The 26,400-nt window shown below is 40.2% G+C and overlaps 1 protein-coding gene across 3 annotated transcripts in view; it reads right to left on the bottom strand.

Annotated features, from left to right (window-relative positions):
* The window catches only part of LDLRAD4 (low density lipoprotein receptor class A domain containing 4), a 294,703-nt gene that overhangs the window by 139,866 nt on the left and 128,437 nt on the right, over positions 1-26,400 (bottom strand). For all 3 annotated transcript variants that reach the window (XM_037378821.1, XM_037378820.1, XM_037378819.1), the window contains one exon: positions 14,990-15,130. In XM_037378821.1, coding sequence (XP_037234718.1) covers positions 14,990-15,130 — 141 coding nt within the window. The remainder of the gene's footprint in view (positions 1-14,989; positions 15,131-26,400) is intronic.

Genomic DNA, 26,400 nt, shown 5'->3' with positions numbered 1-26,400 from the left:
TGTGGCCAAATACGTAACTGAAGTGTTCCAGGCAATATGGAGAAACAGTTGTGCTCACATAGAAATTAGGCTTTCCAACAGAGATCTCTAAAGCGCCATTTGTACTTGAAGGACATGTCTTTTGTTTCACTTCAATTTTTGCTAGCCAACAAATATCTCATTTGTATTCTGCAAAACACACCTTTCAACTGTGGGAGGAAAAACAATGCTTTAGCATTCTGTGGGGAGGGAAGATAAGGAGGGAGAGAAGAGAAGAGGGGAAAGAGGGATTACTTCTCCAGCTACCTGGAAGATTAGAAGCGCTCTTCTAATTTACAAGCTTTTTCATACGGATAAAGAAGGAAGTTGTTTCAGGAAAGCATGAGAAACATTTTACAAATGCAGAAACGGTATCAGACAAAAATCATCTCTGTGTTTACGTTCTGGCAGCAAATCTGGAGTCACTCTTTCTGATCTACAGATGTGCCTTTTACCCGGAATACAGTACAGTAGTAGGTATCTTACAGCCCCAGTGCAGCCACACTAGTTGTGCTGTTACTGCCTGTTCCTGTAATAACGGGCAGGGCTGAAATGTATCACAGATCCGGACTTAACAAAAGTAAAAAGACTGTTCAAGAATATATTCACACGTGTGTGCATGCATGCATGCATGTATTTTTAGGGCATATAGCCACTGGAAATACTAATACTTTGTACTGAAATTCTTAAGAGACAATACAATAAAAATAAGAACTTTAGATAAATTGCAATAGTTTTCCTAAGGAGCCATTCATCATACAGGTAATATTACCACATACTTCCCTCAGCTATGGCAGTTCAGAAATTGGCTGCTCTTTGCTGACTCTTCACTGAAAAAGGTACAGTGAGAATCATCAAGGGGGTAGTTTAAAGTTGAGATGGCACACATCGGGTTCATTAGCATGACAGGAAGCAAAATGGATGAGTCAGGTTTCCTCCCCCGTGTTAACCCAATGCTGTCCCTTAAAGGGTACAAAAAGCTGATGGCCCTACACATTCAGTAGTCTGCACCAAGAAATTAATCTGCTGTAACAAGTAAGTTCTAGATACCTCATTTTCAAAACAATTTTAATAGAAGCATGTTACTTAAGTACCATGTAGAGATTAAGACAAGTGTGAACACCAGATGCCGGACTGCACTCCAGCAATCGCACAACCACCAATATTATTCAACATTCCAGCCGCTAATTAGACAACGGATGGTATCTGAGTAATAGCTGGCTGGTGCATATATGACCAAACATCTGTTTTCCACCTCTCTGCATCACTCTGCATGTTCACAGCCTACACACATTTCTCTCTGAAAGTCCTAATTAATGGACAGCTTGTGTTGCAATAAGCAAGGAAACTATTATCACCTCCTGCAAGAACAGAAGATCTACAAATGGTGTCCATTACTGCTGAACACTGACATACGGAGTTCAGTACATTACATGTAACGAGTAAACATTTCTGAAGGTCTGGTTTATTAACTACACAAGCCTAATGGAAGAAGGGCTGTAAGAAGCTTCAAAGAATTAAATACCAATCCATATTGCAACACATTTAATTCTAAACCTTGCTTGCTTAAACCAGCTTCCTCTGCAATTCCTAGTACGTGTTTCCCACCAGTGTGCTCTCCTGCACTGGGGATGTGCCCAACACCCCTCCCAGGGCTAGAGCCTGGTGTGCAATAGGTAATTCAACACTGGCTGGCAGAGATAACCACAGTTTTCACTTGTTGAGCAACTCCATCTGCCAGCCTCGCTAGTTAACCACCTTCTATGAAAAACATACACAAGACAGTCCAGATTTCTGCTTTATAAGATATGACGGAAGGCTGTCACATGCAATATCAGTATTACTTAAGTCAGTGAAACTGCACCTGAGGACTTTGATCATAGCTGCACACAAGCACTATTCCAAGTCACTTACAATGAACTTCAGTCTCACACCACACATGGCAATCTACGCATTGTTCTCCTGGAGTAGGATGTTCAGTTCTCCAAAAGACTGAAACCTCAGCCTTACACATTTCCTAACTACTCCTCTCTGGATAGATTGCACACAAGTGGACTCTAGAGTTCAGAGGCTTCCTTTCTTTAATTATTGCTAAATTCTTGCCTCAATAACACTGCACAATGAGGTATACAGCCTAAAGACAGGATGTGTGGAAAAAATTGTTTTTTATCAGCTTTCAACTACTGCACTGAGCCATCTTCTAATCTTATAATACAGCCTAAGTTCCAGACCCACCTCCTGTTCAACACTCATAATTCTGTGTACCTTTTTATCTCCCCACTCTTTACCTAGCCTCACTAGTAAACAATTCCAAGCTTTCTGGTCTCTATTCATATCAAAAGTCTGTTCACAACTTCTTTCTGCTGTTTTCCCATGTTTTCTACATCTGCAGCATGTTTCTGTGCTGTGGCAACACTTGAACACAGCATTCTAGATAAAGGTGAAATGTTGATTTATGTCACAGCATCACAACATTTCACATCCTATTTTTATTGATTCAAAATATTTTATCTGACCACAACCATATTCTCTAAAGAGGTCTTCATTCAGCCCTTTGTAGTGATACTTTGGTCCTTTTTCTTTAAACTACACAATTAATTAGGATCCAATAAACTGTATTAATAGCACATACTTTGCCCTCCAGTATGAATTACTTTGCATTAATCAAGATTGAATTTCATCCATCATTCTGTTCATGGCTGACCTCATTTGATTAAATCCTTCTGATATACCTCTTCAGACTTCCCTAACACACAACCAAATATCATTACATTGCATTACATTCACCTTTCTTTTAGATATTCTGCTCCAGTTGTGGAATTATAGTTGACTGATAAAACTTACTCCTATTCTTCTGTCTCTAGTCAAATTTTAATGCAAAATGACTTTTTATGTGTCTACTTAGAAACTCTTTAGCATATCTATTTCCTTGCTCTTACATGTTGACATACAAGTGAAAAATCAAAGATAAATTTATTAATATTGGACAGTATGTGCTAATGTTAATACACAACATGAAGCACATGCTTTCTAAACTTTTTTAAAAATTCTCACAGTCAGCTTATTGTTGGGTTTTTTTGCAGTATAATACCCATTTTCCGAGGTTATTACAGCTTAACATCTCTTTGCATGTTTTTCAACCACATAAAATTTTCATCTTCTTTTATTACTTCTGCAAAGTAGATGAACATCATTATCTCAATTTTATAAATAAAGACATTAAGGAAGAAAAACAATAATGATTTCATCAGGTTTGCAGAGGAAGTCTGTGGCAGAGATGCCAAGCAAACCTGGAACTCTTGGCAAGACCTATTCACTGATCACCATGTCTTCCATTCCTCATATCATTTCAGTCCTTCATTTAGTTTTATAACATCAGTGGAATTAATTCTACCCATACTTCATCTAATAGGATTGACAAAAGGGGACATGGTTTGAAACCTGCATTACATAGTATAGTAAATGCAACTGCGGAGGAGCACCGCCAGCCCCAAATACTCACAGCCAGCTGACTGATCATGTGCATTGTAATAGGCTATCAGAAGTGACAGGTATTCACAGTGAGAGCTGCAGCTTATTACAAACAAAAGACACATGCACCTTTCATCCTGGTAATTGAAACAAACAAGCCAGCACCTTTGCCAGGGAGGAAAAAAAAAAAAAAAAAAGGCAGGTTTCAGGTTTGCCACATAATGATTCCCAGCAACGTCTAGGAAATCTTTGACTGGTACACATGGTAATTTCTTCAGGAATATCAGAGTCTGCTGGAAAGAAGTCAAGATCATTTGCTACTGAAACAGTTGAAAGGTTCTGCAGCATAGCAATATTCACTTTGGGCATTAGCTGCAAAGCATGGAACATGAAGGAAGAGACCCGAATATGTGAAATACCATGAGGTGGGTGGCCAGGCTGAGGTACTGGAGTGGAATACAGGCCCCTGTGACTGTTCTCCAGGAGACTACTGACTGACTCTCCTCTGGAAAGCACAGGGAGATGACCCTTACATCAGACCGTGGCTCTACAGTTTCTCAAACCAGATGGTTTATTCTGGCCAGATGGGCTAGGTTTTGAAATCAACAACAATAAAATTATCTGAAATTCAGTAGGAGATGCAGAGCATGAACTATCCAAGAACCGCGATACTGATCCCCACCACGACACACAGGGGTACACCCATTCTTACAGAATCCCGTTTGAATAAAGACAACCCTTGCCTAACCAGCCTTAGCCATAACAATTTGTTTATACACACATTCGTTATCTTAGATCACAAAAAAGAACATTCTAAATCTTGATAAAATATCAAAGAAAGAAAGATAGTTTTGGAGGACTGTGCTGCCAAGAACACAGTAATATCACCATCAGCCCTCACACATTTGTTATTGTATTCAGCACAAGTGCTGGATTGAACATCTGCACTGTAAAAATTCAAGCCATTAGCTCCTTCAGCTTGTTAGCATATTTTAATACTGTGATCACAGCTTCCTATTTCTACCAAGGTGCTACTAGGTGCCAGACTCATATTCACATAGTGCGTCATTATTATCTCTACAACCCCCAGGTCCTTAATCTGTCTAACTTTTATGAAGCTATTACACAGCAATACTGAAACAGAAGGAAAGAAGGAGAAATCTGAGAAAGAAAGAGGAAGCCACCAGTGTAGCAATACTGCTGGAAAGAAAATAGAGCTGTGATCTTATCACGTATGGTTGGACTAATGCTGTGCTACATACCACTCTAGCCTCTTCGATAGTATTGCTAAATTAGAGAAAACTCACTTATCAGATCAAAATGCAATGACTTTAACAACTCACTCTCCTGATCTGTTTTCTTTTAGCTCTTAACAGTGGCTCAGTATCAACAGTTGGTCAACTGTTTCATTTATGGTCTAAACAGACAATGAAAAAATATTTTAGCCTTGATTTCAACCCTAAATCTTTAATTAAAAAGAGTGGGTATTTTTAAACTGAGACAGAAATCCCCATTTATGATTTCATAGGAGCTGAGGTACAGATCTTCCTATGCGGCTGATATTTTTCCTAAATGCCAACTGGTTAGTATTCACTCCTTACATTTGCATACAACATGCATGTAAATAAAACAAAAAATGAGTGCTAGCCTGCTGGCATATACACATATGCACTCCCACAGTATCTGATGCCTGTATGCCACACAGTCCCAGGTGACAACTGTTTTCTACCTGCAACAGGTTTTGTGCATGCGTTTGGGTTTTGTAACATCGAAGCCAGCTATAAGCCTACTCTCATCACACGATGAACATGGTTCACCATTAAATATAAAGCTGTCACACAGTCCGCAAATCCTGTCCGAAAGAACCTCACCACCCATCAGAAAAACCAGTAAGCTTTGAGAAATATTTTGAGATATTGAGAAATATATTTCTCAAATTTGAAATTTTCAAAATTCAAAATATTTGATGAGAGAAAAAAAAAAAAATTGTTCCTTGCAACATAAGTGAAAAGACCAGGCAAATAGCCTTTCGGGTTGACATGAGTTCAGCACTTTCAAGTTTGCATCCTACATTCAAAGTGCCTCAACATGAAAAGCACGTAATGAATATTGAAGAAACCAATGCGCCCACACATCTATTGGCTAGCAAAGGGTTGGAAGGCTCTTCTCTCATTCTTACACTTCTGAAAAGAGACATTTGCTCTTTACCTCACTTCCTTCCCTTTCTAAATGTTGAATTTTCTCAGGAGGACAGAAATCCCATGCTCCTTATGCAGAGCAGTGTAGCATTCCTCCAAGGAACCTGGTTTACTGGGAAAAGCACAACTGTTTTGTTTCATTTGCTTATAGTCTTTCACTTAGCATCTGCAACTGGCCGGTGCCAGATTCAGTATTGGGCTAGCTGGGCCTTTGATACAACCCAAGACAGCTGTTCCTATGAACTCATTTAACTAGCTAACATTATTCCAATAAAGCCTCATGTCTTAAGCCAAACTGGACTTTGTTATTGAGATGTTAAGCATTTAGCATCTACTAGCATGGGTTCATTCTTAATGAACCCAAGCCCATGAACGGGCATGAGAGACCCCCTTCTGTTGTTTCATTCTTCTGTTTCATTTCTCTGTAACAAAAAGTGACAAATGATGAGACTTTCAGAATGGGGGAGAAGAGGGAAAACAACAATTAGCTCTTAATTCCCAAACTCTCCTGTATTCAGGAAAAGGTCTTTCAGTATATGCTTTAGTGAGGCAAGGACTAAGGAATTTAACAACACTACTGTTTCATGGAAACCTTAAACCAGTCAAGGATAAAGCATCACTAAATGGAACCACTTGTACTGTCCTCTTCTTTGTGCCAGCATAAGAGTTTGCACAGTTTTGCTGAGAATAGAATCAAAGACATGACACCAGCCACAACAAAGTGGAAGTTTCATCAGAACCAGATGAGGTCTCCAACCCAACTCCTGTGTGGCTACACAAACATTTGCACATGGACAAATGAGGGAGCAACTACAAGGGGCAACACTGGCTTACACCAGTTTCAAGCACTTGCAAAACTGTGGAGAAAACAGGGTTTCTCACACTTCCCAGTTTGAGAAAAATAGCTGCACACTAATGGCCAAAGCAACATGCTTTGGTTAAACACTACATGATATGTAAAACGTAATTTCACACACAATACTGGCCATAGAGATAACTGAAATGCATGAATATCTTTGAGTATGAACATGATGCTCTAGGTTAAGCTACACAGAAACTTCTGACAGAAAATATTCAGTGTGCATTTATTCCCAGGACATACAAGCAAACTCCCAATTCACCTTTATCTCAGATGTTACTTTAAAACAGAAGGAGGAGATGAGTCTGATTCAGAAAAATTAAGGTGCTTCATTTCATCAGGGAGATGAAGAGTTTCTGGAGATGAAGGGTCAGGTATGTATCTGCCAAATGAAAAGCAATCAAAGATCACAAGTCTGCAGCATTCCTAGAGATGGAAGGTGGTCTAGTTTGACTCCAGGTCCCTTTGTTGTGAGAGGGGTTTTTTTAATTATTTTTTGTTTTAAAAAGAAGCTGCCTAAAAGCACATTCTCTGAAACACTTTAAAGCATATGAAAATATAAGTAACCTTCATGCTACCAAAGCACCTGAACAGCTTCCAATGCTGTACAGAAGAAAGTTTGTGACTGCTCCTGTAGGCTTGTATTAGTCAAGTGCAAACACAGCACAATTGGAGTGCTCCTAATGGGCATTTACCAGTGACAATCAATGTGAATTGCATGAATGACAGGGACACCAGCGGCTTTAAAACTCACACAGGATTTCAGAGCTGCATCTAAAACTTACAGTGATTTAGCCAGGCAGCTCGTAGTGCACTGTACAGTGCGACCCCTGCAAATGAAAAAGTAGAGAGGAAGGACAGCAATGAACAATACTTACTAATGTGGACTGAAAAATAACATCAACAAAAGTTGCTCAGTTCCACTCTGTATGATTTCTGATCTGGTGTTTAAGCACCTACTAGTTCTACTTGAAATAATGTCTGAAAATAATTGCCTTACAGTTTATTCTCGTCGTCTCTCCAGGACGAGAATTGTGCCTGCGGTAGGATACTGTGTTGTGGGTTTTGTACTTTAGTTTTAGGCCTGCACTTACGAAATATTTTTGCTACCATGCACTTCTGATGGAGAAGACAGTGTGAGAAATGGTGCGCTCAGAGCCTATGGGAGGCCATCTCCCTTCTTCACAGCAGTCCACAAGGAGCTCCTGTCTCTTGCAGAGAGACAGCAAACCTCCAAGACAGAAAGTCACATCATGCCTGGCACTACTGCTTTGGAGATTTCCAGCCTGAAGTTTAGGCATTCTCTCAGATACATAAAAATCAGTCTTTGAATGAAAGATTTTAATACACTGTACACTCTGAGCACTTGAAATTCTCTTTTGCTTCTGTAAGAAACCAGTAGCAGAAAAAGGAAACAGGAGAAAGCAAAAGCAATACCAGGTATAATTGTACTAATTAGTACTAGATGAAGTTTCTAAAAGCTAACAGGAATTGAAGGAGGGATGAATGAAATGTGTATGAAGAACAAAAACAGTTCTAACAAATGTTGTATCTTGATCTTGATTAAAGGTGATACAACTGACTTAACACACTTTGTCAATGAATGATACAGCATTTCAGAGCTATTGAAATTCCCACATTTTCATCTGCAGGGCACTATGAGCTTTTATGTCTTTTCTCATTAACTGTAAAAATATGATTAATGTTCATCTGGAAACTTTGTGAAATGGAAATTCCTTAGCAGGAGCAGAGTTCAGCCCTGTTTGTAAGCAAATGCAAATACCTGACGTTGTACCAGCATATTTCATGGTTGTTATTGGCCACATACATGTGTGTCTGGCTTGTCCGAGCTGTTAATACTGTAAGGCTTCAAATGAAGAAGGGGTAAACTCTAGCGTTACTGAATTCCACTGCAGTTTTATTACAGAGTTCATGGGACCAGCATTCTACTTCATTCATTAAACACCAGGAAAGGCAGTATTTTTAAAAATAAGTACAAAATATTAAAGGAAAACAGAAAATTTACCTTCTTTTTTTCCAAATTTTCATGCTCCTATAAACTGCTAATGTTCCATGCTGTGCTTCAAAAATATGTAAAGATTAAATTATTTCAAAACAAAGCACAGAACCTGCTTACAGCACTTTAAGAAACCAGACTTCACTATAGGCTGAAAGCCAACTGGATTTCCTAAATAAAACCCACCCAGTATTTAGTTATATAGACACAGAACTAAAATCCAGAATGCCATGGCTTGTTCTGTGATACAAAACCCAGAGAACCTCTTGCTTTTTAAGTAAGTTAGCATATGTACCAAATTAAGTTTTTATGATAACTCCACCAGTCAAAAAATATTTATCACTCTGTCTACATCAGAATTTTCTATTTCCTAATCATTAATTGTGCTTAGTGACAGGGAAAGGACAAGTAACAGCATGAGAAGACCACTAAAAAGCACAAGATCTGCCCTAGGCTACAGGTCTCACCTTGTTAACACAGCTTCCCCTTTCCAAACTGCAGGCAGCCTCATGTAACCTCATCTTAACAGCAGGGGACATAGAATCATGGAGTTGTTTAGGTTGGAAAAGACCTTTAAGATCACTGAGTCCAATCATTAACACATATGGAGCCCCAGGTAGGGAGCAGAGCTGAAACCCTCTGAACAAGTGGGCCAAATCAAGAAAAAGTTAGCAAGTAACTAAGCATTTTCAAGGGTATACTGTGACTAAACCAATCAATAAATACAGATGACCATGCAGTTTTACACATGTACTTTATGGCCAGATGATGGCTCTCCCAATCCACCCCCTCCCTAGATCTATACTCCCAGCCAAATGACCCGGCAGTCCCTGGGCAGATGCAGCTGAAATCAATAGCGTCGTAACACCATCCCTGTCCTCTCCCCCCTAAAGCCCCGTAATAGCCAAGTTTCAACTGAGATCAGTATTGACCAGCTCCCAGCACCAGCGGGGCCTCTCCCCCCACCCGGCAGGGCAGGATCAGCCCAGATCGCCATCTGATTATAGAGGGGAGCATGTCCTGACTTTCCCCAGTCACTTAAGCCGGCGTCTCATTGCTTGTCCTTAGAGACCACAGCTCCACTCAGGCAGAGAGCGTCTAGACAGTATTCATGATCCATCTGTCTGGCACAGCCAGGCTGATGACAAACTCTATTAGACCCGAAACAATTTCCACCACCCCCCCTGCTCTTCCCTCCTCCCATCTCCCTTTTCCTCCAAGAAGCAGTAATCTGACACTGAAAATTACTATCATTGTTGCAATGCTCAAAATAGCAGTGCCAGACTTTCATTAACATCAACGCTAGACTGCTAAATATTTAAAGAAATGGATAAATTTCACCTGAAGTGGGACAGCCTGGCATACATGAAAGCAGAAGCACAATCAAAATGTAAATCTAAGCGGTTGTTTTTATCTGCGCAAATTCAGTGTCACAGTCAGAGGGGGATGCCAAAGGTCTCTTTAAACAAAATATTTTCCTTTGATTGAGCTTTTTGTTTTTAAAACAGAATCATTCTCCAACCCCCTGTAGATCCCTACAAGGCTCAGAGCTGACAGAAGTAGGTGGGGGTGGTGAAAGGGAGAGCTATATATTTGATTTGTTTGGGGTTTTTTTACCTTGCAGAGGAAAATGAACTCCCACAGCAAACTATTCTATGCCAAAACAGCCATGACACATCACCTCCATCAATGCTGACAACTTGAAATTTGATGTAGACAGTTTTCACATGACAAGAAGGATTTGCTCTCCTTTATTCTTCAAATTCTCATGCATGTCAATATTTGTGTTTCATATGCCCACAAACATATACAGATCACAGCAGAGCTAGCTACCTGTACTGTTTTCTACCAAACAATTAAAGAACTAAAATCTCCATCACTGCAACCCTTCTCAATTAGACAACGCAGATGCTGCAAACAGACATGCTTCCCATTTCAAAATCTAATTTACTTTTAGCAGGACAAGGCAGTATGATCATTTGTTGTGAAACAAAGGGAAATGCTTGAACAAATGAACTGTGTCCTGCTAGAAGCAGGCACATTGTTTCAATTCCTCAGAGTCCAAATTTTGCAGGTCACGTGGAACAGCAAGCTGCTGCCAAGGCCAAGTCTGCAATGTTTAAAATCCTACCCTTCATCTCATTTTTCCCACTGTGGCTTTGTGCTGTTAAATACACCCTGGACCTCCAAGTAGTGTTAAAAGAACAGTTACCACCATTATCTCAATCAATAAGTCTTTATAGCTGATGAAAATAAGAACAGAAAGTAGACCTACCAGAAGGTGACAAGGGCTACTTTGCACCAGGCTACCTGTGGGGAAACGTGCAGTAACACTGGAGCATCCTCACCGAGGAGGGCGAGCTGCGCTTCGACATGCATCACCAAACCCATGTTAAAAATCCCAATTCAAACCAAGCAAGCTGTTACCTTAACATGTTTGGCTTAAATGCCTTAGGATGTATTTTGAGCAACTTGCTGGACTGCAGCTTGTGTTGTCTAAAATCAGACTCTTAACACACCTTGGAGCTGCTGCAGATTTCCCCCCGCGGCCCTCCATCTTCTGTGTGCTATACAGACTGAACTGCCCATGTAGCAGCATAAGGAAACCTCCCTACAAGTCAGCAGAGGAAAATTAATAAAACCAAAGGGCTGCAGAAATACATGGTTTTTTTAACTTTGTAAATGTGAGACATCTTATTGACTTCAACAGCAACATTTAGAAGACTGAATTAACAGACTTCACACTGGTGCCAGATAACAATAGCAAGGAGAGAGAAACACCAGGTCTGGGAGATTTAAACTCAAACACAATGAGAGAGCGTCTGCTATAATCACGAGATCCAGGGAGCAGGTCACCCACAAAAAATATCTTTCTATACCACTGCTCATGCAACTTAACTAAACAATAAGCTCCAATGAGACATTCTGGATTTGGCTGCTGGCAAGAGCACAAATGAGAAATGCTTCAGTAGCTTGGAAATATGGGCTACCGCTAACATGGCATATACTGCTTAAACAAATGAAAGCAGAACTTCCATATGAAAATTTATTTATTTAGACATCGTTTGGGGCAGTCTATGTGTTACTGTGAAATGAGATGAATATTGTTTCCACCATGGGAAGATAGAAGGTTTCAATACAGTATGAGAAAGGGATTCTTTGAAGAAACAGCAGAAGGGAAGGGATACCAAAGGAGTGCCAATGTGCTCTAGGTAAATACAAGAGCAGTCCCAGGGAGAAACAGGCCACCCTGCTCAGATGCGGACCAGCACACACTTAATGTGTGGCTCCTTCCAACAGTTTCTTCCCCATTCAGGAGCTGTGCACAAGCAAGAAGATGCAAGAATAGAGCTGATATGTAACACTGACCAGAAATTCCTGCTTTAAAATTCCTCAAACGATTTTTGTTTTAAACTCATTTTCTTCTTATTGAGCTGTATTATGTCTTGTCACTGATCAGATGCCAATGAATGTATGTACTTCTGTGTGGGGAGGTAGCCTCGTTAGCTGGGACATTTCAAGCACATATATGCTGGTAGGGATTCCCATTAAAATCATTGAGCAAAAGCATGCACAGGTTTCTTAATTCAACATGTCATCCCTCGAAGGCCCGGGGACCTCACTTCAACAAGTATTCCACATTTTTTCAGGGCTGGAATAAGCCGACACAACCAACTGCCACATCCATAATAATGCTCTTTCCTATAACCAACTGGCACTGATTTATACCATGTAGCAGCCTGTTTAATAGCCAGGACATGATAAACATCACTAATCCTAATTTGATTTAAATATTGTTTTACAGTTATATTATTTTTCCATCTGGCTTCGATACTTTTCCTCTTTGTTTCACCCATTAGGACCCTGTTTCACTGGGTTTTGGGTTTTTTTATTTAAAATAAATAAACAGCACTTGTCACACAGTCCCTATTGCAATTAAAAAGTACAGTCACTATCAATATCCCCAAATGCAACAAATAATGAATGGCTCTCTGCTACAAGGTAAGCAAAAGGTTAAGCACTTCCAAATGCTCCTAGCAATAAATCAAGTATTTCCTCTACAAACTCCTCATTTGAAATGCTGTTCCAAAACCAGCAAATACAGTTCTTGAGTGACTTAATAAGACTGTTTACCTAATAATTCTTCTTCACTCACCACTGGGGAGGACTGAAGTAGCAGGACTATTGGACACCGTATTTTAGAAGGAATCAGAGAAAATGAACAAGTATAACAGATTTGAGGAAACATAATTATTGTGAAGGAACTTGGGTTTATTTTTGGGTTTTTTTTTTACCTCCCAGAGGGTAACTGACAGATGGGTAGTAACAGTCTTCATATTTGTAAAAGGCTGATTTGAGAAGGAAGTAAACTATTCTTCTCCAAATCCACTGGAAAGAAAGAGAAATGCTGCCACGTTGACCTGCATGACTTTACAGAGACAGGATCATGAAACACAGAAGTCGAAGCTCCTGTGCAAGCAGGAGGAAACCTGCTGCTGAAGGTTTTTTAGAGACACAGTTTGTTGGGTTTGGTCCAGATAAACGTCACGCTGCTGGAGGTGAGGGGGATGACCAGCCAGCTAACTGGCACCACTCCCTTTCAGGCATGCCTGTCTTCATGTTCGTGACCTGCTGCAATGCCGAAGGGGACTGATGTGACTTAAGGGAAGACCAGGAAATCTGCAGATCCTGGATCAAGCACGTAACAATTTCTACAGTCCAAAGGCCTTTTGAGGAGGCGGCCAGCACATGGTGCCAACACACTGCTGCGACTACTGCACAGCTGCCACCAGCACAGAGGGGTACTGAAAAACCACCGGTGCCCTGGATATCAGACCCCAAGTTGAAAGAGGCTTTGGGAAGTCCACCCAGGACCTCCACCTAGGAACTTACAGGGTGCCACCATCACACTGCAGCCACACAGGGCCACCACCTGCAGTGTTCCAACTGCTTGTCACCAAAGTCCGTCCTTCCATCTGCTACCACATGCTACCACATGGCTCCTTTCGGACAAACAGCTGTGCTGGCCTGGTTTAAGAGAAGAGCTGTACAGTGTTCCCATCAAAAAATTCCTCTATTTGAACTTTAAAGATATGCTTACATGTCTTGCAAACAAATAGTAAGGTATAACTTTTTTACAACTCAAAAGCCAATATTAGCCTAAGTTCACGGGGAAATACATGTCTGGACCCCTCACCAAAGCCTATGTATGGCTAGTCCTGGGGCTTTGGAAAGAGTTCCACTCAAAAAAAAAACAACAAAAAAAAAACCAAAACAAGAAAACCCCCAACAAATCAGAAGAAAAATAAAATTAAGTAACATAAAAGCCTATGTAGGCCATTGTTATTTCAAAACCTCTGAAATCACTGCAGACACACCAAAGTACTGGGAAGTACAAGATTTAAAAACTTTTGCAGTACATTTAGAAACACGTTCATTTGGACGTGAGAGGGCAGAGGAGGAAAGGCATATTCACCACCAGATTTCGTCTTCTATTACGAACCCACTCTGTGATTCTATCCTCCTTAGTGGCACATGCGTTCGTTACAAAAATTACAGATACAAGCTGTTTAATATAATCCCTATTATTAATAACAACATAACAACACAGATATTCCTAAGCCACAGTCACAACCAGAGGTGAAATAGCATGCTGAGGGATGTCAGTACTGGCAGAGCCAAACCATTTGGAAAGCAGTAAGTAGCATAATGGCACTTCTGTTGTACTTGTACACCAGAAGCATTATTGGAAAATTTCTCCCCCATCCAGAAAGCTGAATTGTGGTTTAAAAATAAATTACTGTAGAACATACAAACACAAAAATCAAAGTTTGGTTTCAGTGTACAACACTGAGGGAAAATTACTAAGAGAGCAATTCTGGTGATAAACTCTGGTACTCTGTGAGAAATTCATGCCCCAAAGAATAGCAATTAAGCTGTTTTAAATATATACATACAAAAGCTCAGTGACCTACCAAATGATGTTCATCTCAGCACTAATAAAATATATTTGATTAACAGGAATGATAACTGAAAAGATTACAACTTTCTTAATAGTCTTAATAGCATATAAAGACTGTCACACAGACAAAGCATAAAATATTTTTTAGAACCTTGGAGAACAAATTATTTAATCATTTAGATATTTACGCTTCTTTCTCAGAAGCCACACATGATCTGTACAATTACAACCTCAACGTCTGCAGCACAAACTTCCTTTGCATAACTACAATTTTCAGGCTTTAGGAACATAGGGAAAGTGTGTTACAAATCACTGCTGGTTAAGAGAAAAATGGTATTTACTTCATCTCATCCTCCCTAGGTATCACACTGCAGACCAAGTCTCCAAACAGACTGATTTCTGAGCTAAACAGAAGTATTCGACATATATACACACACGGATGCACACAAAGAGCCAGTACTTACAGCTAAAGATGCCTGGAGGTGGATGCTCTGTTACAAGCAGACAGTTCTCTTCATCACTGTTATCCCCACAGTCATTCTGTTGGTTACAAATCAATGAACCAAGATACAAGCATTTACCACTGGCGCAGGTGAATTTGCACTCTGAAAGGCAAAAAGAAACCAAAACAAAAATTTGTGAGGAAACGGATGCTTACTTTCTTCACTGCTAGAATGACTGACATTAAAGGCAGTATTTTTCAAGTAGATGCTATCATGGTGGATGGGTCTTTAGCATTTCAACACCAAAATATTATATGTATTATTTGTAGCATTGCACATACAAATACATACATGACACATTGCAGATCACCGTAATCAACCCACTGGTAAACCAGATTTGCCATTTGGGGAAATTCAACTTTGTCTTCTTAATAAACAGACAATTATTTTTTTTTTTGTAGTTCATGTTGATTACAGTTCACTTCGGACAAAGACCATATTCTCATACATGTCTGTGTGGCACCTTGCATACTTGGGTCAAGACAGAACTATGAATAAAAATAATAATTGTCCCACATTAAAAAAAGTCTTGCACAGTATAAAACAGCATCAGGTGTAATGCAACATTATAGTTTGCAACCAGGAACAATCCTTCCAGACACAGACGATTATTCCTTAACTACCTTTCCAAAGCAAATTTCCCAGTCTCCCAACTAATTAATCAAGCATTCCGTGTCTGCACATTGAACTCCCACAAGCCAGTTTGCTTCACAAAGTCAGTAAACTTCTAAAACCTCTATAAAGTATATGAATGCTATATGCAGACATGCTGTATTTTTCACATTTTGTTCATTACAAAAAAATGAATGGTTTCCCCTAAATATAGCTCCGTCACAAGAATAATTCCTATGCGACCAAGTATACTTTAATAGTAAGTATTTGAGATATAATCAAGAAACATTCACAGAAATACACATGCAATTATAAAAAGCTTTCTCACTAGGCTTGTTCCAAAGTTAAATAAACTACACATATAGAACAAAAGACATATTATATCTAGAAAAATTATAATTTAATGATTACACTTCCAGCATGTTGACAAATCCCGGCGATTATCATTCACAAGCAGAGGCAAAGCAGACAGAATTAGAAACACTCACAAGTAGTTATTAAAGTAGTGCCATTCCCTGAACCCTGGACTTCCCTAAGGCTGCAGTTTGGGTTGGCTGATTCTGCTTCAGAGAGATGATTACTGGTCCTTCCCAGCAAAGGGACAGCATTTGTTCATCTTCAACAGTATCAACAAGAGACTTTCCTTTAATCTTAACAGGCTTGGACTTAACTCTGAACTGAGACAACAGGATCTCTAACTCTAAAAAGCCCCTGAAACAGTTACTGAGATGTGATATTTACCCACGCGTATCTGATGTGTAACATAAGCATGGTAATAGCAAGGGAGAGGAAAAATAAAATGGGAAATGGAATGAAATTATTTTCTTAGCAAATTTACTTATAGGTAAAAGTGATTTGTGGACTTCACTCTGAACACTTTTCATCAAGAGTTTTAATGACATTTTGGTACACATACCACCAAGAATCTGCTGCTACAAAAATATATGTATCCACATGCATAACATATAAAATGCTGCTTAGGAATACAAATAAAAGCCTTAAAATGCTGCGCAAGAAAAAAAATATTTCCTGTGAAAAAAATCTATCTTTCTATTTCATTTGGTCAAACTGCACTTAAAAATCAGTGTTTGCCTAAAAAATGTCCTCAAGATTTAAGCTTTTTCAGTTCAACCCTGCAGTACTCTAACTATTCCAATTGTACAATAAAATACTGTACAAACAAAATATTTTTCTCTGTTCCTTTATCACCCTGTCCTTCTCTGCTACAACAAAGAACTGAAGAGACATTTAAGGCCTTGAGTTTTCTGTTTTGAGTATAGAGCATAAAAAAAATTATAACCAAACAGAGTAAGCCTTTGAAACCCAAGGAACTAAGAAGGTCATTAACAGTTACTTTTGGAAAGGAGACTAAACAAATCGGCCTCAATATTAACAATCTGACAAAGCAACACTTTAATACTAATTTCTGCAACTTCATGAAGTAAGAAACTAGAACAAGAAAAGAACAAAGCTGCCTTAGAAGATTAGAAAAGTCGCCTTGAAAGGGTTCAAACTTCCCAGGTTCCTTAAATAAGGAATATAACAGGGTGAAATTAAAGTGGTAAAGGACATACTGCTTCTATTTGAAAGACAAATATCAAACGCTATATTGCTTGAAGTTAGAACATTGGACGTGTTACTTTGGCCACACTGTTTAATTCTTTCCTGTGTCTTTGTGTTGAGTGTTAATGTAAAACTTTCCACGCTTCCTCCATGGCTGATAAATGCTCAGGCAAGATGACACCTCAAAAGCAATTACAGCTAAGAACTCTGGGTTTCTGTTTGCCACTAGATTATACAGTCTTCAGACAAAAGACCAAACAAAGTATTACATCTTTAGTAGCTCTATTAAAGTGTTAAAATTCTGGTTTTTAACTAACATTACCGTAAGAGGATTAACAAGAGGAAGGATTTGTGCTTTAAGAGCGGGGTGTTTTTTGTCCTAGATAGCAGACCACATCAAAATTGTCTTCCCATTGTTCAGAGACTTGGCTGGGCATCGGTCTGCTTGTGGGAGGTGGTGAGTGACTGCCTTTAAATGACTTGAGTTTTTTTCCTCTTTCCTTCACTTAGTAAAAGTGTAATTTTGCTGTTACTCTTCCTGTTCTCTCCCCTGTCCTGTGGGGTGGGAGGGGGTCGTGAGTGAGTGGCCATGCAAGTGCTTAGCTGCTGGCCAGGATCAACCCACATCATGTGCAAAAGCAACTTGTAAATCTAACAAAATTTAATGTCTAATGGAGGACACAAAAGTTTACAACTTAGCCTGCATAATCACATTCTGTGGAAATCTGAAGGAAATACTCAAAGGAAAAAATGTATTGTGGGACAAATTAGATCATTCAATGAAAATACAGATACTTCTGAACACAGAACATATTTAGCATCAGGTATTTGTTACTTGTAAATGAAAATTCAGTACCTTAAAGTAGTTTGCATAGTAAATGCATTTAAACAGAGTGTGCTTTTAAGCAAACCAGAAGAGAACCCCTCCTTGTAAAGCAAGGTAGATCAAAGTCAGGCTGATGGAGAGAGTAGAAAGGAAATATTAACAGTATCATCAAACTGAAAGTTGGTAAATAAACCTGCCGAGGTCTGTACCAGAATACTAGGAGTGGCCTCAAAACACTTCAACAGGGAAATCCAGACCACTCCAGACTAGACCAATGTGCCTAATGACACACCAGAGAGCCTTTTTCAGTACAAAGTCTTGTACTTGGCCTGTCTAGACAAGAAGAGGGGGAAAGCTCCTGTTCTGAAAACAAGCCAGCACGATCCTTTTCATGAATAATGTTTCAAAGCTAGGCAGTTTTCCTTTTCATTTTCAAGTGGCAATTAGTGAAACATCAGTAGGTTGGTCAGCAAGGCTCTGACTAGAGCTAAACCTGAAGCAAGATGACAGCTGGAGGTTGAAAAAAACCCCAGCCCTTCTTATAATTACATCTTAATATGTTTGCAATTATATCTGCTATATAATTTTAAAATTTATCTTGACAATATACTGATTCTTCAACATAAAGTTTTCATAAACATGATTCCATGTTGAAAAAAAGGAGGAATACTAAGAACACTAATATGAACATTTCCTATTTTTATAAACTGCATGCAAATAGTATAAATAAGTATATTGTTCACATGCTCAAGGTAAGATGCTTGCAGTGTAAACTCTCTACATACAAATACCCATTAATATATGACTGCATTTTAAATAGTTAATTGAAGGTTATGTTTCAGCTGCAACAGCAAAAGATGGATTTGCTTCATGATACAAAAAATTCCTCTGTTTGGAGTTTTTTATTGTGAAATGCAGGATCTGCTGTCCTGGGTAGGCTTATTTTACACTTTCTGTGCCTACCCAACAAGTTAATTTTGTCCTTGCATTCAACTTAATTCTTTTAGACTTCATTTACACTTGATTTCATCCATATGAACAGCATTCCCATTGTTCTGTCATCCCACTTACTGTAGGGCATTTTTAATTATAGCTAAGTGCTGTTTGGTTTTGTAATGTAAGTCCAACCACAGGCCAAGGAAACAAAAAGCAACAAAGTGTCATATTGAAAAAATATGGTGGTTTAGGCCGCTGTTATGATGCATGTCACAGCTACTTATTTAACGGGTCTGAGATGATTATCTGCCCCAGGGGTGGAATTCTATTCCATCCATTCAAATAATAAAAAAAAGCTATATATGCAGCCAGTGATCTCAAATTGTTGTGGCTAAACTGTAGTAACACAGTCCAAATGCACAAAATGAAATCCTAAATCACTTAACTAGAGTGTAAAGAAAGGCACTCTCCCAAAATCCAGCGTACTGGTTGCAGCCCCGGCAGCACAGCCAGCAGAGGGTGATCAAATACCCTGCTGGCATTCTCTCTGTACACCGTGAAAATCTCTGCCTCCAGGTGGATCTAGATCTCTAGAATAAAGGCCTGATTTCTAATTTCTCACACAAAGGCTTCCTTACTTCTTCATACTCCTGTTCATAGGGCAACATGTAACAGCCTGAAAGAAACTTATGTTTAGAGAGCAGTCACCTGTTATATGGGTAGCAAGAGGCAAAAGTAGTAAATTGGGGAGGGTGGGAGGAAGCGCACTGCACTAGAGATTAAAGAAATATAAACCACAAATACCAGAGTCAGTACAAAAAACCCTGTTCAACCTCTGATAAACATCTGTCTATTATTTTTAATATTGTAGATTGCAGCTTTATAATGGGAAGTAAATCATAAATAGGAGGCAGTGTATACAAGGAACATGTTTATTTGGGAAAAAGCTTGGTTAATAAGGAAGATGGCAGGCTGCCACAGGATCTAATAAACCTCCATTGGTGCAGGGAAGGGAGGGATAAATAGGCCTTTACAAAACAAAATACACTTCACAAAAAGAATGCCAAGCAGAATACCAGCAAAAATGAAAGCGGATCAGCTTATGCAGAGTAAGAAGCAGAGCTGTAAGCCACGGTCAAAGGCCTGCCTCACTGCCCACTGCCTCGCACAGGACAGGGGACCCCGCTGTCAGTCAGGCAACATGGAGACTGAGAGAGCTCCTCTGCCCAGGGGGATTACAGCCTTAAAACTGGGCTGACTGAAAGAAGATTGTCACTGGTTCAAAACCAGTCTCATCTGCTGAGCTGCTACCTTCTTGCAGTCCTCCATGCTCTCTTGCTTATCCAGCAATTATCTTTTCATCTTCTTCTTAAGGCAAAGCCTGAAGCTATGCCCTTTAACTAGTTACTATTTATGCCAGCAGCTGAAGGAAGCAAACACAATATTCTTACAGGTAGTGAAATCCACTGTTCAGTTCACCAGTTCAGGGCATTAGGGCATTCCACTAAGCTTACTTTAATTAATAGCCTGACCAAAATTACACTAGACGTCATGAGGACAACTGAAAGAACTCCTTTATTTTGAGATTTGTCAGTGAGGTCAGGTTTTGTCTGTGATCTTTCTTCCCCTTGTATACCTGTCTCCAGTGCGAAAAGAAACAGAAATGTCTCTTCCTGGAGTCCATAGGGGCATTATAAAAAGAGTTTTCATCAACACTGGAAATTTTTTCCTGTCTTCACCAAGTTCAGGAGACTGGCTATGGCTCAGCCACCGTCCTGCCCATACAGCGAGCCTCCGCAGCCTCGCAGCAGGGCCCAGCAGCTCCCCTGAGCAGGTCTCTCCAAGAAAGAGGAGAGGACAGTTCCCACCACAGCACAAATGGAGAAGCCTCTCCAAGGTGATCTCAAAGACCATCACAGACTCACTCAGATGGCCGGTTTTGCCACCACAGGGAAAGACCAATACAGGAAAGCTTCTTTTATTGCTACCTTCATGAAATCTATCTATCATCTTACCGTAAAACCGCAAGGCAGTATCAGGGTACAGGTTTGCATTTTCTGCCCTTCCACCCACTTATTTTTCCTGACCTAGCAATGATCTGCCCGTTTAAGCCCACACAGCGCTGAAATGCCAGAACTTCTCAACAAAACTTGAGAATTGTGTCCCCTGCTCCGCACTCGTGTAAAGCCTCCTTTACAACCCTGCCATAGCAGCCTGACACCTTCTCCAGCCACAAAGCTTCTGCAGAAATGTCCTTCCAGCATCACGTGCCCAGCGCTTCCCCCCTCAGAGACCTGTGTCAGTGCCAACAACTCAACCGAGTCACAATCTTGACTCCAACCCATGAGTCACTTGGGTCAGATCCCACAGAAAGGAGGACACAGGGTGCCACGACAGATGCGTACAGCCGCCAAGGTGGTGGACAGGGAACACCTTCACTCCAGCTCCTGAGAAGGAACAGCTTCTAAGGGACAGGTTTCCATGAGCCATGAGAAGGCCGTGCATTTCTCCCAGTTCAATGCAGTGGCGAAGCAGGGTCCACTATGGCACGCCAAGCTCCCCTGTGGGCTCACGTCCCAGGCCATCACCTCACCCCAGGGAGGTGCGTGCTGCCCGGGGTTGGGGCTGCCCTGGGGCCCCCCAATGCCCTGCTGCTGGCTGGGGTGGTGAGATGGGCCATGGCTGCCAGGCCCTGCCCTGACAGACCTTGGGGGAGCCCCCACCGCCCCCTGACTTCTATATATACTAGCAGGGATTTTCCTAATCAAGTATGGGGAAGGCGCACTGGTGACTCAGATAATGACACTCTCGTTTTCAGTTGTGAAATTACATGAGGAGATGATTAAAAATACATTAAATATGTACCTTATAATTTTTGTCAAGCACAATGTCATTATCATGGGCAAGCGCAGATGAGAAGTAAAGGGTATGTGCAAATGAGATTTTCTAAATGTCTAGTTCTTCTTAATGATAATTCAAAGAATTCCTGAATTATGATAAATATTTCAAAATTATCTTAGCTGGTTTTCATATTAAGGAATCTTTAAAAATCACAGTGTCACCAGGTTCGTAGAGTGCTGCATACGTAGAGGAATACAAAATTTAAAAAAATGTTACTATAGCAGCTTCTTGTTTTTTCTTTGGAATATTGTTTGCATAGCAAATGGCTCAAGATAAGACCATTTTATCAGGTAACACCACAACCTTTGAATCCAGAGAAATACAAAGTAAACCATGTCACTTCACAGACACATTGGTAAGTTTTGACTGCAGTCCTAAAAACGGGCCCAGATGAGGACACAACAGTTACTGCAGCTCCTGAGGACTATCTGGGGGCTGGGGGAAACGTGATGATTGGTGGGGAAAATACATTCTCTGTTATTCAATTAGGTCAAATTACTTAATACTGTGACCCCTGTTAAGGCAGGAAGTGTTTTCAGTTAGCTCTCCTAGGAGGTACTGAAATACAGAATAAATATCATTCCTGTCTGCAACCTCGTAATGTTACTGAAGCAAGGAGGGGTCCGAGAATATACCTGAGACCTTGACTTTCCATACAAGATACAACACAGGCAAGAATGTACCATGATTCAAGTGGCTGTTCAGAAGACATCAACCTAATACTGATGACACTTATTTTTACACGTCTTCCTATGCATACTGTGCAGAAAGAGAAATGGATGTATTTACTATGTTCAAGATACAAGACAGTGATGGAGCTTCCACTGTAACATGGCTTCCAGATTTTCATGGACAAGAGAGTTCCCCTTTCATTTCTCAATGGCATCTGAATTGTGCAATGCACAATAATGTGAGTAATGACAAGGGTTTTTTTATAATCTGTAACACATGTTCTCCAATCCACATCTGCAGAGATTTGCATGTTCCTGTATTCAGGAATCCTGTATCACTGTTAGTTTATGTACTTTAAAAGTGATTTCACTTTGTCTGATTACCTAAGAAGTGTAATTCAGATGACTGTGCCCCAGTATTCACGTAACAAAAAATATAAACAAAAATAATACACACAGTACAGCCAAACAGATTGCTCTCAATGGCTTGCATTGTATGGCATATACAATGTTTTTTACAAACTAATACTCTATTGTATCAATTGTTATTTAATTCCTCAGTCCTTATTCAGCTCCTTCCAAAAAATGAGTCACCCATTTTATTCACCTTAGTACCTTTCCCAGAAAGCTGGGCGTTTATGGCTAAACCTTCTTAAAAAATAAATGAAGGAATGTTTTTCCTATTAGAAATTTCCTCTTTTCTACCCCTTGCCTTCTCCTTCAGTCACTTTCCATTAACACTTCCTCCCATTTATGCATTGTGTTACAAATGCATACAGACTCTCACCTATATGCATTTCCATATAGCAAAGCTGGTAGTCATTTGGATTGCCTAATATTTTCTGCTATAAATGTCTTGGAGAATCCCTCCTATGTTCACTGAATGCAGTGGGTCTGTGTGATGCTGAGGGGGAAGAACACCCCTGGGCTACAGAAGTACCTTTGCTTTGTCTCAGGAGTCTCTTCTGCTTTTATGGAAATAAAAACTGTTTTAAAAAAAAATGCAGTTATCTTTCCATTGTCTGCATCAGGACAGTCTCTGGAAAAGCTCTGGCAGTGCATCAAAATAACTCAAAGGCGCAGACACTGTGAGGCTCCAGCAATACCACCACTAACTAGAACAACAGTCCAAACCATACTGGGACAGCAGGGGAAGAGGCAGATTAACTGTGGTGGAGAAAGGAGGTAAGCTCTGTTCCCCCACACTTTCACACAAGATTTCCATTTCACTTCCAGGTGTCTGTGCTGCCAAGCACAGCCATTACAACTATCAGATGCTCTTTTGTCCATGAGTGCTCCCAACTTTCAGTACACAGGACAGCCAGCCAAGAGGGAAGAAATGTGAATGCACAGCAAAGAGTAATGTCAGTATTTATGGGTTGAGAGTGCCTCATTTAGCAACCTAAGCAGCATAGTTTCAATAAAGATTCTTTCACACTACAATTATGCAATTTCGTTTAAGCATCAGCAACATATTTGACCATATAGCAGCTATTTAACCAAGATTATTTCATAATTTCCACGGCCGAAGTGCTTACAAAGTAGACTATGCAGAAAACACTGATACAGGCCCCCTGAAAAAATCCCTACCATATAATTTTTTTTTGTTGTTGAAACGGTATCATTTAAAAAGCAACAGTGCATTTAGGGCAGTGCATTTCTGCTTGTGAACATGAACATACAGTTCACATTACACTGGATGGTGCTGTGTCTATCCACGCACCATGCAGTATCTTGGGAAACTTCAGAGTTTACAGGAAACCAAAGCAAATAGCTTTCTTCCTTCCCCAAACTACATTCAACTCTGCAGATAGGCTGTGTGTTTAAGTGAAGTACCTAAGAGGCACAAGCCTGACATGATGCAAAACCTGTATATGAACAGTGCCTCTAGAACAGAACTAGAGTTCACAATCTCAGGCCATGACTATGCTGCATATGAGAACCAAGGTAAATGAGCTGGAGTGCTGCATCTCCATAACCAAACGCTTTGGGCTGGCACTGCTGCCCAATGCAGGGGGCACAGCCTTCCTCCGCCACTGGCTGCAGTTCCCATCCACATGCGACCACTTCTCTGAAAGGAGACAGAGAAACTAAGGAAGTTTCCAATAGGTCTGTTTGAACCAGCCAGTCCCCCTGACCCCAGCACCACCCCACTAAGCAGCAGGGTGGTGAGGAGGGGAGAGACTGGAGCTGGACACCAAGGGCAGAAGGATGATGCCAGGGTGCCCAGGTGTGATGGTAAGGTCTTGTCTTCACAACTGACATCTGTACAATGGGCTTGCGTGGAGCTGCACAGCCTGGCACCCTGCTGGCACAGCTGGCTTTGAGAAGTAAACCATCTCTGCCTCTTCCTAAAAACAGTTTTGCAAAAAGATCACCACCTAGTTCACACCAAAGGCCTGCTGCCCACTGTACCAGCACACCTGAGGGAACGCCAGCCTGTCATGCACATGTAACTGTGTGACCTAGGCTTGGAGGATCATTGACATATGAAGCTGACTTTGCTGACAAAATATACATTATGTTTGAAAGCCAAATAGAATTTGATCTCCAAACCACACCTCAAAATCCTGACACATTATTTCAAGCCTACAGCTCTTCTGGACATTATTTCTGTCTGTGGTTTATCTTAATATGCTGGACTGCAAAGTACCATGGCTGACATGCAGATCAGCTGTGCCAGCCTTGAGACAGCAATGTCTGTCAGAGAGGCAGGGTAGGCAGTTGACAGCGATAACCATTTCAGCCATCTAATTTTAATCTGCCACTGCATATCAATCAGAAGCCCTACAGAGTTTTTTGGGTGGAGACAAGAGATGGGCTAGAACAAATCTCCAGTTACAGCTCAAGTTATCAGTGTATCAATGACAAGTTAAAGCATGTTAAAAATTATACAAGTGATGTGCTGAACACAAGAGAATCACCCAAAACCATACCTGCATTAACAGTCAGAGCATTGGAAACTCAAGAGCAACTAATTGCGTTTTAACTGTGGGCACGGTAGTTTGCCATATTGTACCAGTTTATTATTACTAATATGTTCAGAGATGGTGATAATTTTCTGTGGTTTTATAAGCCAACATAATTAAAGCAAGGTCAGTTTTCTAGCTCTGGCCTATCCTCAGAAGACTTCAAATAGGGAGTTCATAGTAAATCGAAAAAGCTAGCTAATACAGCATGCTGCTAATCTTCAAGCAAAAACGAAGGAACAAAATATTTCTTACAGCTTCCTTGTGTTCCATCATATCCCTCTTAGGGTCCTTCGACTTAAAAAATTATGTTGAGACACTAAGAAACACCATTTAAACAAAGTAATTTTCCTTGTCATTAGGAAATACTTCTTTAAAACACAAAGTGTGTTACTATTGAATGTTATACTAACAGAGAAAAAAACTTCTCCACAGAGGTGATCATTCCAAAATCCAAGCTGCAGATTAGAAACATCTTATGGTTTGCAGGCGCTGCGTGCAGGTAGATGAATATGAAAAGAATGATCACACGTCCTCAATAAAGAAAAAGGTAATTCTCTGAAGGACCCTAATGTGCTGTCCAACAGCTACCAAGGTAAGGTAAAGAGCAACCTAGCACACAAATATTTGGGGATCAAATTCAAAGTTGAGTAAAATGCCACAGTAATGTTATCATAAGACTCCCTGATTTTTTTCTTAGTCCACTTAAGCTCTCAGCTATTTACTGGTACATAAGGAAGGCTGCAATGAAATGAACACTGTGAACAAGTTAGTACATTTTGATAAGTTTGTATATCAAACCTGTTGTTTGTAAGATCTGAGCTGAGATGCAGCTTCCAGTGTGCAAACACCACCTGTTCTTTGCAATACTAACAAAAAATGTTCAACTAAAGT

This window comes from Falco rusticolus, chromosome 3 (assembly GCF_015220075.1).
Source record: "Falco rusticolus isolate bFalRus1 chromosome 3, bFalRus1.pri, whole genome shotgun sequence".
Lineage (NCBI taxonomy): Eukaryota > Metazoa > Chordata > Aves > Falconiformes > Falconidae > Falco > Falco rusticolus.
The sequence above is the reverse complement of the archived record's forward strand: the minus strand, read 5'-3'. Positions and strand labels throughout refer to the sequence as shown.